Source organism: Acyrthosiphon pisum, chromosome A2, assembly GCF_005508785.2.
Source record: "Acyrthosiphon pisum isolate AL4f chromosome A2, pea_aphid_22Mar2018_4r6ur, whole genome shotgun sequence".
Taxonomy (NCBI): Eukaryota; Metazoa; Arthropoda; class Insecta; order Hemiptera; family Aphididae; genus Acyrthosiphon; species Acyrthosiphon pisum.
Window position 1 is genome coordinate 47,415,739 of NC_042495.1, and position 16,322 is coordinate 47,432,060.

Sequence of the window (16,322 nt, forward strand, 5' to 3'; positions counted from 1 at the left end):
TAAATGTTCTAAAAATGTAAAATATGCGTATAATTAACAAAAACTAATTAAAAAGCTAATAAACTGACAAAAAAGTACCAAAAAAGCATTTATTTACGAATATCATAAGAAAATGCAAAAAAAGCAAAATCAAAATCACATATTTGAACTCTGTGACGAATGAATCGAATTTTGTTTTTGATTAGCAATGTCCTGTAGTACTATGAAAGAAAATGCAAATGCTACAAAATCCTAGCCCTAATTATTACATATAACTATTTAAGTTGTTGTCGGAGTGATATCTGGTCTAATAGATTATAGTTGTTACTTATTACTTATTACTAGAGATCGGAATTGCATGTATTTTCATATTCATACAGTGTATATACAGTACATACTTGTACATACAAGTGCACAACTATGACAGTTCGAAATGTGGCCGTTTCAAATGATTTCATAGACAACATTTTATTTTGCATATTGATGCATATTTGAGGGGTTAAAGGCATATTTTCATATTAAAGCATTACAATTTATATTACAATTTGTATATTTTAAACACTTTTAATAAAATAATAACGTTTTAGTCTTTTCTTGGCCCTTTTTAATATAAAAACGAGGATTAATATATTATGTTGATTAACAATTAATTTTAAATAATTTCGGAAAGCTTTTTCATAATCGAAATATATATATTTTTTTTTTGTTTATATACATAGTTTTATATTATTTGCAATACTGTATTTATTACAATTATGCTACTCAAAGTTACTATCACGGCTTTTGATCTTTGTTTGAATCCACTAAACTAAAAATAATAAAAATAATAAAATAAATACATAATTAAAATTCTAAACATTTTCTACCTAATAAATATATATTTGATTTGTCTACTAAATAGTTTGTATTAATTGTATTACAGAGATAATTTGACAAAACACTCTACTTAAGATATTATTCATATTAAATACTCTATTTAACTCTTTTCTTGTATACACTTTTTTGTTTTTTGTAAAAATTTTACTTTATGCATATAGGAGCATATTTTGCCATTTTGATTCTTGCGTCATATTTTAGCATATTTTTAGTGCATATAATTCAGGTCTCTACTTAATATAACCTATACTTGCTATAATAATCTGTATAAACAAATCTGAAAGAGTAAAATATACTTGATATAATCATTTTCGATGCTGCTATAGTTAATGTGTATTTATTATTTAATGTTGTTCATTATGTGGCATGCTGTGCCAAAAGTTCGTTTTCTAAAAACCTAACATAATGTTATTTTATATTATGCCGAGAAGAAAGTCATATAATATACCTAGCCTAGATGTTATAATTATATACTGTATGTACGCATGCTTATTCAAATAGTGCAAAGTCTTTATAATATTACGATTTACACGGCATTAGCAGTTTTTTCTAAATGTGTTCCATGTACAAAATTATAAACCAACGAAAAAACGCCAAGACAAAAAAAACAGTATGACAATACTTCTTTCTGGTCATTACTTATTATAGTAACCTATCTATTACTAATCACTAAAATTGCTTCGAATACTGTTTTACAACACATGTTGAACACTTGAACTACATATATACCTACGTTATATAATACTTATTCAATTTCCCTCATAGCTGATGTTATTATTATTTATGGTTTATTTTTTGTTCACAGGAGAACGATATATACCTTATGGTCACATCAGGTGGTAAAATAGTATTTGTTTCGCACTCCGTGGAGAAAATATTAGGCTATTCACAGGTAAGTTTTTTCTTTCGTAGGTTCACCATAAATTAAGGCTTAGTTTTAAATAATAATTCTATTATTATTTACTATAGATGTACATTGTATCTATAATAATATTATATAAACGTTTTAGATTCTGAGTGGAATGACGAATGTATTGATTTAACAATTATGTGTGTTTTTTTTTATTTTTTTTTTGTGTGTCTGTCATTACACTATTTAAGACTTTTAAGATGCTTAGATTTTCTTCAACAATATCTTTTCTGATTGGAAAGTGAATCTAGTTGGTACTTATGGGAGTTTAAAGTAAAAATTTCCCAGTAGTTTTCAAAAGCACCGTGTAAAACAAAAGAAAAATTAAGGAAAAACGGGAAATTTTACGCAAAATCTGTTTTCGAGAAAATCAATTTTGGTTTTTGGTACAACTCTTAACAAATGACTAGGTATATGAAATTTTGACTGAATGTCCATATTAGCATTTTCTATACACCATAAAATTTTCGAAATATTTTGAGTTATTTATGGACATTTTCAGTTTCTATTTTTTTTAGTTTTTTTTTCTATAAATTTCAATAAAATTGTATTTCTTAGGTAAAAAAGCATTACATTTTAATTCAAGGCTCCTGATATATTGTCACGATAGCAGTTGAATAATATTGAAAATATATAGGCACAATTTTTTTTTATAAGCATTTAAAGTTCGAATATTGGTAAAATTTATCAAATTTAGAATTTAATAATTATTTTGTAGTATAATTTGACTCTTTTTGAATTATTTATGGACATTTTCAGTTTCAATTTTTTTTAGTTTTTTTTCTATAAATATCAATAAAATTGTATTTCTTGGGTAGAAAAGCGTTAAATTTTAATTCAAGGCTCCTGATATATTGTCACAATAGCAGTTGAATAATATTGAAAATACATAGGCACAATTTTTTTTTATAAGCATTTAAAGTTCGAATTTTGACAAAATTTATCAAATTTAGAATTTAATAATTATTTTGTAGTTAAAAATGTATAAAATGTTCAACTTTTATAGCTAAGGATTAAAAATTTAAAACAAAGTTCCACGTAAATAGGTTATATATAAATTATTTTATTCACAATAATATCATCAAATATATACTTAGTAAAATTATACGCTGTCTGACCGTTTTCACTCAGAATCGTTTTTCTTATACAATGATAATATTATATCATTGAATTCAAATTTAACACCATCTATTACAGTGACCAGCTTGTAACCTACTGTACAGTACTCTACTGACATCCACTTGCCTACTTTTTTTTCATTTAATTCAATATTATTTGAAATGCAATTATATAAATTAACTTAAAAGTTAAGACATTGATACACACTTCATCATTATATTAACAAACGGTGTTTAAGTTAAAAATCAAGTTGCCCTCTATAAATATTTGTGATGTTTAAGTTAATATATCTAATACTTATAAAATACATTAAAAATCAATAATATGCTTATTAAGTTGCACCAATTCACAATTGGTATTCGTTTTACCTTGAGTGTTTTTTTTTTGTTTAGTTGAAACACTAGTAAGAGTCCAGAGTCGGTTAAATAAAGTGATTCTATACAGAATTTATCTAATTATTTACATTTTAAAATAATAAACTGTACCTATTATCGTTTCTGCAGCATTGCATTTATATTGCCGCTGTATGCATATTTATTTACAGAGTCGAATACGGTATTTATTTAATTTTTCTGGATGTAATGTTATACCGTGTATTTATGCGAGAATGATTTTTAATGCTTAAATGCTCAAGCTTTACTTATTACACTATATGCTATTCAGATTAAGAACATACTAGACGGCCATGGTCAAACCGGCTTTGCTACGTAAATCTGGTATGATCTTTTTCTGAATAGGCTATAAAAGTGGCAGATCATTATTTATTGTCGTTTACATTTTATTTACACACAAACATATTATTTACGATGTTCATAATTAATACGTAATTAAATTATTACGTTAACCTTGTGTGTTGATATTTATACATGTATTTAAATTTACTTTTTTAATTGTATTGCAGTTCCTTAGGAATTCCGCCACTTTTAATGTGTATTTGTAAATGTGAATAATGTTATTATTACAGATGTAATAATGTGCTATTATATTGCACTATATTTATGCTCTTCTTACGGCAACGCATATCAAATGTTAGAAAACTAATAACAGTATAACGGCCAAAGTAACAACATAGTAATATTATATACCTACGTATATCGCTGTATAACAGTGCCTTATCCTCTTCTTCTCATCGAGGTTTATGTAACCAATGAAAAATTATTATAGCTTGTTTCACTATTATTACCATATTTTATTAGTATCGATATAGGTATTATGTTGTTATATTAAAATGTTGTATTAATTATTTAATTATCCAATGGAAATGACGCACAATGGCTGTCGTTTCCCACTGTAGTTTCTACAGATCGCTCCTACTTTGTTTGTCAGAAAGCGCATAGCGCATACATAATAATAATATTATTGTTGTTATAGTGATGCGTTTTTATCGTCCGTGCCGTTGTTGTTTTATTAGATGTTGCGCCGCGTTCGGACTTAGATAGGAAATCGTTTTATCCCTTCACCCCCCCCCCCCTCCATCACTACGTATGTCATCAGTTCGAGTATTACCGTCTTTTGCGCAGTACGCAGTCGCATTGGTCGAGGTTTATTTTTATTTTGTCCGTCGCTCTCACGTATTTAATCGCACGCGAAACTAAAGTGCGTTCTAACTGTCCATTGTGTCTGTTGTCATTGCGAAAGTTTACATAAATAATATCACTTAATAGTATAATAATAATATCATTATTATTATCATTATCGATCTCTCATTGGTTCCCGATGGTCACACGACCGTTTTTTTTATTTGGTAGTTATTATTGTCAGTCCACTTAAAAGTTAAAACTCACCTCGATAATCCGCCGGATATATTTTAATTCACAATGTGCGTTATTATATTATTGCACCAGCGCCGACTGCGTGTCATAGTTGTTTAATCGTTCTACGGTAGAATATAATATTTTGTATTTTAATCAAAATATTTTCTCTTACCTTGATTTTTTATCGTGCAAGCAATGCATACTATTGATTTCCCCTCTCACCCACATCAATCCCCCCACCATCTCTACCCGCGCAACCATCATATTATGCACCAGCCAAGGACACCGTTCTTATAGTATTATTATTATCGTTGACCGAACGATAAACACATTTGTATACATGGGTTACTCGCACTGCATCCGTTTTAAGTTTTAACCTTAATACTATTATTTTTACATAATATATAATATAACACATATCCTTGGAAATTGCATTGAACCACGAACATTTAATTACAAATTTATCACAAAGCCCATCATTGTGTGATATTATTATTTATAACATTAATTCGTAAATATTATATAATCACGGAAGGGTTTTTGAGTTGAAATGCACCCGAGCTCATTATACTGTTTATACCACTGCTGCAGTTCTGTAATATTACTTGCTAAGTCACGTATGCACATTATTTCAAGGTCGACCAACCATTATTTCTTCTTTGCTTTTCGTACTTTGAATTTTCAATACAAACACACACTTCTTTTTAATATCGTTGTACGGTTTTGTTTATTTTTAGATTTTAATTGATTGCGACTATAGTTAGCTCATTTGTTGTACAAATTGTATAATAGTTGTACTTTTTTCACTTATATTATATAGCATCATCGTGCATTTTTAAATTTTGTATATATAAAAAATCTAGTTGTTTAGGTTTTTGTTTAATAAATACATATTAAATTTACATTTTTATTTATTTAACACAGTATTATTAAAACATTAATTTATCCATGCATCGATGTATTAGGTGCTGCACTTTTATAACTAAACAAATATTCCCAAATATTTTTATTTTGTCTTTATACTTGTGAATCAAATCTCATTTTAAATCCTACATAATAACAATTTAAAAATAATCTTTAGTATTTTTAAAATAATGTTTCCTTTTTATATATTATGTATTTATGTGTAATACGTCCTACGCTTTCTATTATATTGTGAAATGCACTTCTGCTGATAGAAATATTTTAACATAGTAAAATTCGAATAGCAACCGAACAATAATACTAAACTAAAAAATATAATCTTTCGGACTTAAATATGTCTCCAGCTCTCAGCTGCCGTCCGGATTCAATCAAAATTATTTTAACAAATTGTAATACTAACAACTTGTATACCTAAAACTAGGTATGATTTTTTTCTCCCCATTGACTTATTGGAAAACTTTTTTGGACTTATTTACTAACATTAATTATTTAATTATTATATACACAACTGTTAAACTCCTTATAGTAGCCCTATAGTGGCGTGAGTTATAATACAACAATTAAAAATAAAATACGTATCTGCGTATTATTATTCTGCTCTAACGATTTTTTTTTTTAGTTTTAAATTGTTATCGATTTTGAATATTGAATATTCTTGTGTTATGATATTGATATAAATTAATTTGATGTTTTAGTAATTGCTATACGACAGTGTTTTATAGAAGGAAATTTATACGTCTGTATTATAATAATATAAATTATATTGCTCTATTTAAAATAAATAAAGCCGTTTTTCCTTCTCGTATTCCCTGTAGATTTGGAACAATATCCGCATGCTAACCGTATCATTTGTCGCATAATCAATACACGTAGTTTAAAATCCAAGTTATTTTCCTATTATATTTCAAAAGTTCTCTACATTCTTAACATATCGCAGGCCTTTGATCATAACTGCTTCCCAGGCCTTATTTTAATCCTTTTTAGACGATAGCTCTTTTACCACAGACTTAAGTGATGAAATGTTTCCTATTTACCCAATAAACTCGGACGTCTCGTTACTCGTTAGGTGGTATCTTATCTTCCTTACTTTTCAATATATAATACTTCTGTCGTCTAAACAACCAACGTCACCTCATACTTGCATAGTAGAATCCATAAATGAAAACCACGTCTTGTTAGTAAGCTTATTTGTTAGTAAGTGATGAATAAAATTCGACGAAAAAAAACCTGTTCATATTAATTTGATCCTCGTCCCTCCACAAGAAAACTGGCTCCCCCATAAAGAAAAAATAATAATAATAAAAAAATACTCATTTGACCTTTATATTACAAGACAACAATACGTTCTTTTATATTTTAAATCTATTGCAATATATAAACAATCTAAACTAGTTTCAGTGTTCATTTTAATATACTAAGATATAATATATATATATTATGTTAATTCAACGGTATCGGAACTAAAATATTTGCTTCGTTGAAGATAAAATATTACAGTCAAGAATGTGTTATGTTAATTTGTATGTATGGTTATTATTTATTGTATTCTCCTGCAATTTGCAATTTATGTCTTGATATGAAAAAAATAATGTAGGAAATCATAACTGTTATTGTGCAGAAAATAAATTTAATCTTAAACTTGTTACGATAAACACTGTGTAATTAGAGAAAATTTAAAGAATTCAAACCATTGATAAAACTATTATACCAATGTATAGGCGATTCTTATATATTTCAAGGAACAGACAATGTCATAATGTTATGTATTATTTCACGCGTAAAATAAATATAATTATTAGTTGAATAAATTATGGTGGTATTTTCATTGCTGCCAGTTTTCCGTATAATGCAACCTGTAGGTATTGAAAACTAAGGACTGATAATTGAAGTTTTAATGATAGCGTTGAATGTGGCAAATTTGTGCGTGTAACCCCACATGGAGTATTTACATTTTGAGTGTATTTCTATGAAAATTTTGGTTTATTTAAATCGAGAATTGTATTTATATTTGACCGAAAAATGTTATACATATTACCATTTTTGATTTGCACGTGTGTGTACTGTGTATCAAAAAATTAAAATATATTAACATTACATTTTAATTGTAGATCGATCTCATGGGCCAATCACTTTTTAATTTTGCCCATCCCAAAGATCACGATGAGCTAAGAAAAAACCTCAAGTATCAAGACGAAACATCAAACAGTGGCACCAGTAAGTCTATTGTTCATTTTGTAAATTTGCGTAATGTGTAGTGTTTGGATATGTAAAGTGTAAATGTTTAATTCGATCAGCATAATGTATTAATGTGTAATAATACTATCGAATTATAATATATAGGTAGCATTAGGTATTTCTCTTTAATTATAAGTACCGTGCATGGATATGTTTGTGACTAGTTTTTTGTTATTTCCGATATCGTAGAAAACCCGTTTAATAGTTGTTATAACAAGCATATACATAACATTATATTATGTCTATAGTTATAACTTATAAGATTCTGAGCCAAGCGACGAATGTATGTATGAGTGAAATGAAAAATGTATATTGGTATTCAGCAATGTCTGTTGTTTTTTCTATTATTTATTTTTTTAACGGACAGTGTTTCACTGAATGAAAATCAAGAGTGAGTACTTTGTAGAGGTCGTTTTTTGATGTACCAGATATTATGTTCTCAATAGTTTCTCAAAGAGTACCCAATATTTCATGTCTTTGTGTCCTGACCAACTTTCTTTTTTTGACTTCGGAAAATTTAAATTTATAGATAGGAAACCCTTGTGGTTGTGGAAGGAACTGAAAAAAACCAAAATTTCTATGTATAATATAATGAATAAACAAAAATATATTATTGAAGTCTTATTATTCTGATATACTTTGCATTATAATCAATAACCATCTGCCATGCCTATTGTAGGTACCATACAATCAGTGCATGTAAATATCAAAATGGTTGTAAAACTTTAGTTATTGTTATATTTTATGGTTGTGTAAAACTTTTGAGTTTATTTGTAATTTAATGTTTGTTCGGTTTGGGTTTGAGTTTTGAATTTGAATTATTATTTATTTCAAGAAGAATTTAGTCTGTGAAATTTTGGTTAGGATGACAAAATTGGTTTGTACGTGGTTAGTGGTTAAGTGTTGAATGAATCATATTGTAGTGTCCATAAAAGGGGCATAAAAGCAATATTTCTTTTGGTATTAATTCTTATTAATTTTTGTGTTTTAGACGATACTAATGATCCTTTACTGAATAGTGATGGAAATTTTAAAATACAACGTCGAACATTTTATTTACGGTTGGTCAAAAAAGTGGTTTCTCGTGATGAACAACCAGAGGTGGAGCTGGTACATGTTATGGGAACATTAATGGTTCAAAAATCCGATTCAAAAAGTATAATACATATTATTGCTGTTTTATTTTTAAAAAAGGTTACATTTAACTGAACATTTTACGTTCTTATAGATTCTGAAGTCACTGAAAATGATATAGTTTTAAATGCAGTTGTCAGGCCATATAATGAACGACGTGTGACTGAAGTATCAATGTTAGAAGCAACTCGTGAAGAATACATAACTAGACATCAAATTGATGGCCGTATAATATATGTTGATCATAGGTAAGCATTTATTTAATTTCTTATTAATTAGAAATGGTAATTGTAGATTGAAATAAACATTTTAAGACATTTTATTATATACAATTAATAACCCATCCTACCTGGAGTGATTTTGGAATTTTTTTGTATGTTCTCCAACATAACAAGAATTTTATGTTTTTCATACATTCTATCTCATATAAGAGTAACCCCAGGCCGCAGACTTTTGTGCATGGTAGTGGCATAGAGTGGGCTAATGTGTGTCATGTGTTTATTAAGATTAGTTAAGTGATTTCTTGGCCGTAACCAATCGTTAGAAACAAAAATTGACAAACCGATTTATTGATGAGTGTGGTCTGACTAAACCGGACAAAAATCTGTATACACCTCGGGTTACTCTTTTATGGGACAAAGTATACAATGTTATTTTTTAATGCGGTTTTAAAATAATACTAATTATATAACTATCTAAAATATATTTATAGAATTTCGATTGTATCTGGATTCATGCCTCAAGAAGTATCTGGACAACTGGCATTCAAATACATGCATAAAGATGATGTACGTTGGGTGATGATTGCTCTAAGACAAAGTATATATTTTTATTAACATAATTAATTATATACAGTGTAAGGTATTGATAATCCGACACATATAGGACCATGGTACTACCGGATTGTCAAAAAAAAAAAAAATAGATATTTAAACGGAAAATGTATTTATTTATTAATAATAAAAAAATTTGTTCAAGAAAAACACGTATAGATAGATATAAAAATATTAACTGAATCAATGTATGTACACATAGATATTATGTAAAGCATTAGGGATTAGTACCTAATGATGAAGAGCAATTTATACGGGTAGAAAAAATTATTATCACCGACAAGTTTATAATTTTTGTTGGAATTTCAATATTAATATCGGAGAATTCAATTATGTATGTCCATAGAATTATTAAAGCAAAAAATTTGCTGGATTACTGAGGGTGCCAAACTAGCAGTGCCAGATTATCAAGATCTTACTGTATAGTGTATATACATATTTTATAATGTACAGAATGTTTGTAATAATTGTATGCTTGTTTAGTGTATTTTAAGGGTCAAAGTTTTGGTAGTAGTTGCTATAGATTGTTGTCAAAAAATGGAGAATTTGTGTATATGCGAACACATGGTTTCTTGCAATTGAATCCAATTGAGGATACAATTGAATCGTTCATTTGTGTTAATACTTTGGTAACCCCAGAAGAAGGAAAAAGAGAAATAATTGAAATGAAAAAACGGTTTACACCATTAATAGTTGCTGCATCTGAACCTGGAATTGCTGCAATAACTAATAATCAATTTGTAAGTGTACTATTATTGTTATATCTTAAGTCAAAATGCTTATTGATCATTATTACAGATGGAAAAAGAATCTACTGTAACATTGGAAGATGTTACTGAAGATGTTAAAACACTGGACAAGGTGGTCGAACAAATGATTATAAATATTCCTGAACCAGCAATGGACAATTTTAAAGTTACTGCACAGAATCCTGGACCTTTGCCAGATAACGAGGAGTATATGAGGGTTGCACTATTATCCAAATCAATACCTCCAGTTTCAGTAGCATCTAATGCACCAAAAATTTATAAACGATCATCTCTATCCCCTCAGCCCAATGTGAAGCCAGTAACTCAGGATCGGCCATCTGTACTTCGAGTTGCCCCACCAATTTCTCGACAACCTGTACTAGTTTACAATCATCCAACTTATGATAAAACTACAGAGAAAGATCGAGCTTATTTAGAGCGTAGGGGTGGCATATTTGTCATACCCAAAAGACAAAACGATTCACAATCAATAGATAACTTACCAAAAAAAGCAAAAATTGTGTTAGAGACACAAGTTGAATCACCTGCCTGTAGTAATTACAGCAACCAAACAGATTCACTGTCTGAAAATCAGCTAAGCACTTTAGGATGTATTGATAATTTTTCTAACTTTCAAGCTACTCCAATCCAACTAATTTCACACAACACCGATGAACACAATAATATCGGTAATGATTTATTTTAAAATGAATTGGTAGTTACACTATACATATGCAATAAATCATCCTTAAAATATGCTTTATTTATCCGTTAACTAATAATTTACATAAGATAAAATAAATATAAAATATATTTCTTGTTTTCCTCAGATCCTTTAATTGCTGATGTGACGAATATTGATCATTTCACGGTAAGATTTTCTCAAATAATTTTAATTTAATATTGCTATTTTGTACTATATTATGTTAATAAAATGTATGTATGTATGTATAATATATAACCATTTAGTTCTGATATAAACTTAACAAAACCTAATTTATTAATTTATTATATTTTTGGTTAATTTAGAATTTTAAAACTATCAGATTATTATTTCATTAAATAATTAAGTTCATCAAATTAAAAAAAATTTGATAAAGAATATATTATTATGTATGAATATAATATGTGAAGTAAAATAAGTATATTTAGTAGTATACTTATCAGCAGTATACATTGAAAATGTGACCCCATTTCCTACATTCAATCATGAAAATTGAATTGAAGACTATCGAGAGCAAGAAAATTGAGAATAATTTTGAATGATTTAATAATATCATACATTTATTGTTTGCAATGATCCAACCCCGACCTCACCCCCCTGAAAATAAAAATAACTATATAGCTATTCAGTATTAAAAATTAAAATATAATATTATGTAACCAATTTGAATGTATATTATTACAGCAATTTTTTGATATTTAATTTTTCGTAGTTGTTTTATCAGAATGTATTTTTATGTTTTATCATCAAATATTAATTATTTTTTTTAATTTTCTTAATTATGTTGGTACCTCTTAGTGTGTATGACTATTATATATATATATTTTTATTTTTATTTTTTTTAATCGAAAAAGACAAAAATTCATACATTATTATTTAGTAACATTTCCGATTATCTTTCTCCTTTAAGCAAAGCTTGTGTTGGAGAAAGAGAGTTATTATGTAATATATGATACAATTATTATAATTATAGAATTTACAAAATATAAATTATAAGTTCTAAGTACGTATAAAACTAAATATAGAAATATAAAATAAACATATTAGTCTACGATACACAAATAAAACCTCATAGATTAAATTTATAAAGCTTAGATATAAAATAAAATTATAGGAACTCATTATTTAACTCAAGAAATAAATATTTATATACCAAGCCTTTAATATTAATCTTTTTATCCCCAAGTATTTTTTTTTTTAATTCAAAAGGCATAGAATTGAAAAACATTGGTCCAAGATAATCTACAAAAGATTTATTTGTATAATTAACAGTCAAGTCAAATTTCCTCAATTCTCTTTTATTGCTTAACTCTTTATGATATTTATCTAAGTTAAATTTCTTAACCAAGTACATAATAGCAATTTTTTATACAAAAACCTTATTGACAAAACATCAAGTTCTCTATAGTTGGCTTTCGTAGATCCTTCTAGAGTGAATTTATTTAGGCAAAATCTGACTATATTATTTTGATTAACTACTAGTGCATTTAATATGTTATCCCGAAGGCCACCTCATCCAATAGACCATATTGGAAATTTGATTGGTATAGTGCAAAATATACTATTTTCATTGTTTGTTTAGGTACCATGTTTTTGAGTTTGATCAATTTAAATGTAATAAAACGTAGCTTTCCTAATAAATTGTTAATATGAAAATTCCATTTTAAGTTGTTATCAAATATAACACCCAAATATCGAATTTTTCCAACTATATTAATTATTTTGCAGTTTTCCTGATTACATATTTTATTATTGACGCAGCCATGTACTGCTATAGTATTGAAGGTACAATCTGTTTTATTAATTGAAAATGGCATAATCACAGTTTTAGATAGATTTCTATTGTTTAAAATGTTTATTATCTGATTGAAACCTCTGCAGGCTTTCTCGTATACCCCATTCCATGATTTGTGTGAGAATAGAAGACAAGTGTCATCAGCATAAGTAACTATCAACCCATCAAAATTAATATTGCAAATTTCTTTAATATATATTATAAATAGAATGGGTCCAAGAGCACTACCTTGAGGTACACCATTTTTAATTCCATATGTATTACTATTTACTTCATTAATTTTCACTGACTGATATTGTTTATTAACTAATTGAAACGTTTTTAGAGGTAATGCTCATACATTTAAAACAGTTTAACTGACATATATTTTTACTCAATATTGTGCAAAAAATACAATTTATTTTAGTACTATGATAGATTTTACTGATAATATAAATTTTAAACTGTACAACTATATTATTATCTTTGTATATTATGAACATTTTGTTGAAATATTGCATAATTATATTGCGTGTTTCAGAAAACAATTGCCGATGATAACTCTTTGTTCATGGGACCAGATAGTTATAATTCATATGTTACTGGTACTATAATGTTTAATTCAAAAAAAAATATTATGTAATATTAAAATATCAAATATTTGATTACAGGTATTTATGATGATGTAAATCCAATAGATATCATTCAAGATCCTGTATGTTTTATTTAATATTATTAATTAGTAGCGTATGTACCTAGTCAACTTGACTCTAAACCATAACTTTAATTGATGTTTTAGTTAATTCATGTCCTACAACATAATAGAAGTTTAGAAAGTGCATTGCTTGAGAAAAAGCAGAACACACTTAAGACAAAAATGGACCAACAACAAGGTCAGCTGAAAGAAATCCAAACCGAGTTAAATTCACTTTCTTCAAATGCCAACACTCATTTTCTAGCTACAGATTTTTCTCACTTAAAGGTATGTTATAATATAATATTACTATTATTTTTCTAGTTACCTTGATAATAATATGTGTTTAATGTTTAATTTAGGCTGAACATGAGCATCAACAACAAGTGTTACGTGAACTACAAGGAGTACATAAAAACATTGGAGTGTGATTATCAATACAATATTATGTAACCTAATATTTCACTTGAGGCATATGAGTGAGTATTTAACTATATAAATGCTGATAATTTCTATAAAACACAGTGGTAGCTCGTATGGTTCTCAATGGGTGGGGCACAAATATTTTACCCCATTATCATAACATTAATGATAAAATAATATTTGTTGTGTAAATGTGCATTATTACGAATTAAGACGATAAGAACACTAAAAAATATTATTATTGCACAATTGGTTTATACCCTGCATCGCCGTGTAATTTGTGCTGACATTTATTGTATACAGTAAATATTATAGTTGATCTTAGCGGAATTTTGCCGACCCCGCCATGCTGGTAGTCTAATCACTAATCAGTAATCTCTATATACTCATAAAATATAATATTGTATTATGGATTGTTTGCAATTCAGTACCTATCTGATAGTTTTTTTTTTTTATATATATATATAATTTTACTGTCTATTATATTAATTAGTGTTCTTCATGAATAGTTTTCTTTTTATTCAATATATTGGATGGTTAGCTGCTACTGATATAACACATTATGCATATCTATCTAAAATTTTTCTTCATTTAAAAATTAAGAATACCTCAGTAATTTTATTTCTTATGTTTCTTCAACTTTTGAAATTATACTCAAGCAAGTAAAGTAAAAGTTTAAATTATATTTTTTGAATATGTATTATTTTGAATAAAAAATTATAAATTGTTTATTTGAACTTGACAAATTGTTTATTGTTTATGGAATTTATTATGAATATTTATCATGATTAAATATTGTCATAATTAATAATAGTATACTGTTGGTTTTTTTTCAGTTGACGAAATATATTTTCATTCTTATGATAATGCTTTCTTGATAAATACAAATTAAATATATAGAACATCATAACCAATTCAAAACTGTAAATTGTAAACTACTTGTTAATTTGTATTTATATATATATTTATTTTTTCTTTCAACTTAAATTTATTTAGTGTCATTTGTCTTATTCCTAAGTTATCTAACTGTTATAGTTATAGTTATTATTACTATTATTATTATTATCGTTACCTAGTATTCGTATGACATTACTATAAAGTAGTTACAAAGACTCCTAATTTTCTTTACCTTTTGTTGTTTTGTTTTATATTCTTTTATATGGCTGATGCTCAAAGAATTGAATAGTGACTGACTCGTGTTCATTATTATACATAAAAAAAATTTTTTTTTTTGTAATATTTTAATAAAGTTATCAACAAATCCAAAATATATTTTTATAACATCGCCAATAACAATTGTTCAATATACCACTGGAACAGGTGGTAAAAACAATTAACAATTTAAAAAAAAAATTTATCAGTGCCATGAGTTTCCCCAATGTCGAACATGAAATGATCTTAAAATTGTATGTTACCACAATATCATCCTTTCCATGTATAATTTTAAATATACTGTATTTACTATATTAGATTTGTAACATGTTAGTAATAAATGTAATAAACTATTTTGTATCTTAAAAATTTGATAATATATACTAGAAGTGTGTGTGTATGTGAGTATTACATATATTATATATAAGTGTTCTATAATTTATAATTTGCCCTTATTATATTGAGCATTTTAATACAAAATTAATTAATAATTATTAATTTATGTCCAATGATTTTTATAAATATATACATATTATATATTTTTTTTTAATTATTATTTTAATATAACTATTATTATTTTTATTATTTTTTTTTTATGTGAAGACTGAAAAGCAAAACATTAAATGTTATAATATTAGTTTAATGAGTGTCAAAACATAATTTTTAAATTACATTGTTTTCTATATTGCTTCTATTGATTTGTACGTGTCACAATATTATTTTATATCAAATACATTCTATATATATTCATATATTATACACAATAATAAATCGTATTCGTTTATATCCTTTACCACTAACACTAATACATGACAAAATACTGAATTGTTGAATGGTTATATTTACATTAAATCAAAAAGAATTAGTGTAAATTAGGTGAATCAATGGGTATGAATAAGTGAAATGTATTCTATATTATTATGAAAGACCATTTTAATTATAGACAATATTATGCACAATTATCAATTGGTGCTTCTTGAACAACTTCAATATCCTAATGAATATGTGGCAGCAAGCATAGTTATCCATTTCAAGCTAGATA

General features: G+C 26.8%; 1 protein-coding gene across 2 annotated transcripts in view; it reads left to right on the plus strand.

The window, feature by feature from the left end:
• The window catches only part of LOC100573780 (circadian locomoter output cycles protein kaput), a 35,537-nt gene extending 20,545 nt beyond the window's left edge, over positions 1-14,992 (plus strand). For both annotated transcript variants that reach the window (XM_003246858.4, XM_016807333.2), the window contains exons 4-16: positions 1,661-1,747; positions 7,671-7,776; positions 8,789-8,953; positions 9,026-9,179; positions 9,644-9,750; positions 10,248-10,504; positions 10,563-11,202; positions 11,344-11,384; positions 13,553-13,616; positions 13,683-13,726; positions 13,811-13,993; positions 14,068-14,184; positions 14,965-14,992. In XM_003246858.4, the coding sequence (XP_003246906.1) occupies positions 1,661-1,747; positions 7,671-7,776; positions 8,789-8,953; positions 9,026-9,179; positions 9,644-9,750; positions 10,248-10,504; positions 10,563-11,202; positions 11,344-11,384; positions 13,553-13,616; positions 13,683-13,726; positions 13,811-13,993; positions 14,068-14,136 (1,917 nt within the window). In that variant the 3' untranslated portion in view covers positions 14,137-14,184; positions 14,965-14,992. The remainder of the gene's footprint in view (positions 1-1,660; positions 1,748-7,670; positions 7,777-8,788; positions 8,954-9,025; positions 9,180-9,643; positions 9,751-10,247; positions 10,505-10,562; positions 11,203-11,343; positions 11,385-13,552; positions 13,617-13,682; positions 13,727-13,810; positions 13,994-14,067; positions 14,185-14,964) is intronic.
• Positions 14,993-16,322: the final 1,330 nt, after the last annotated feature.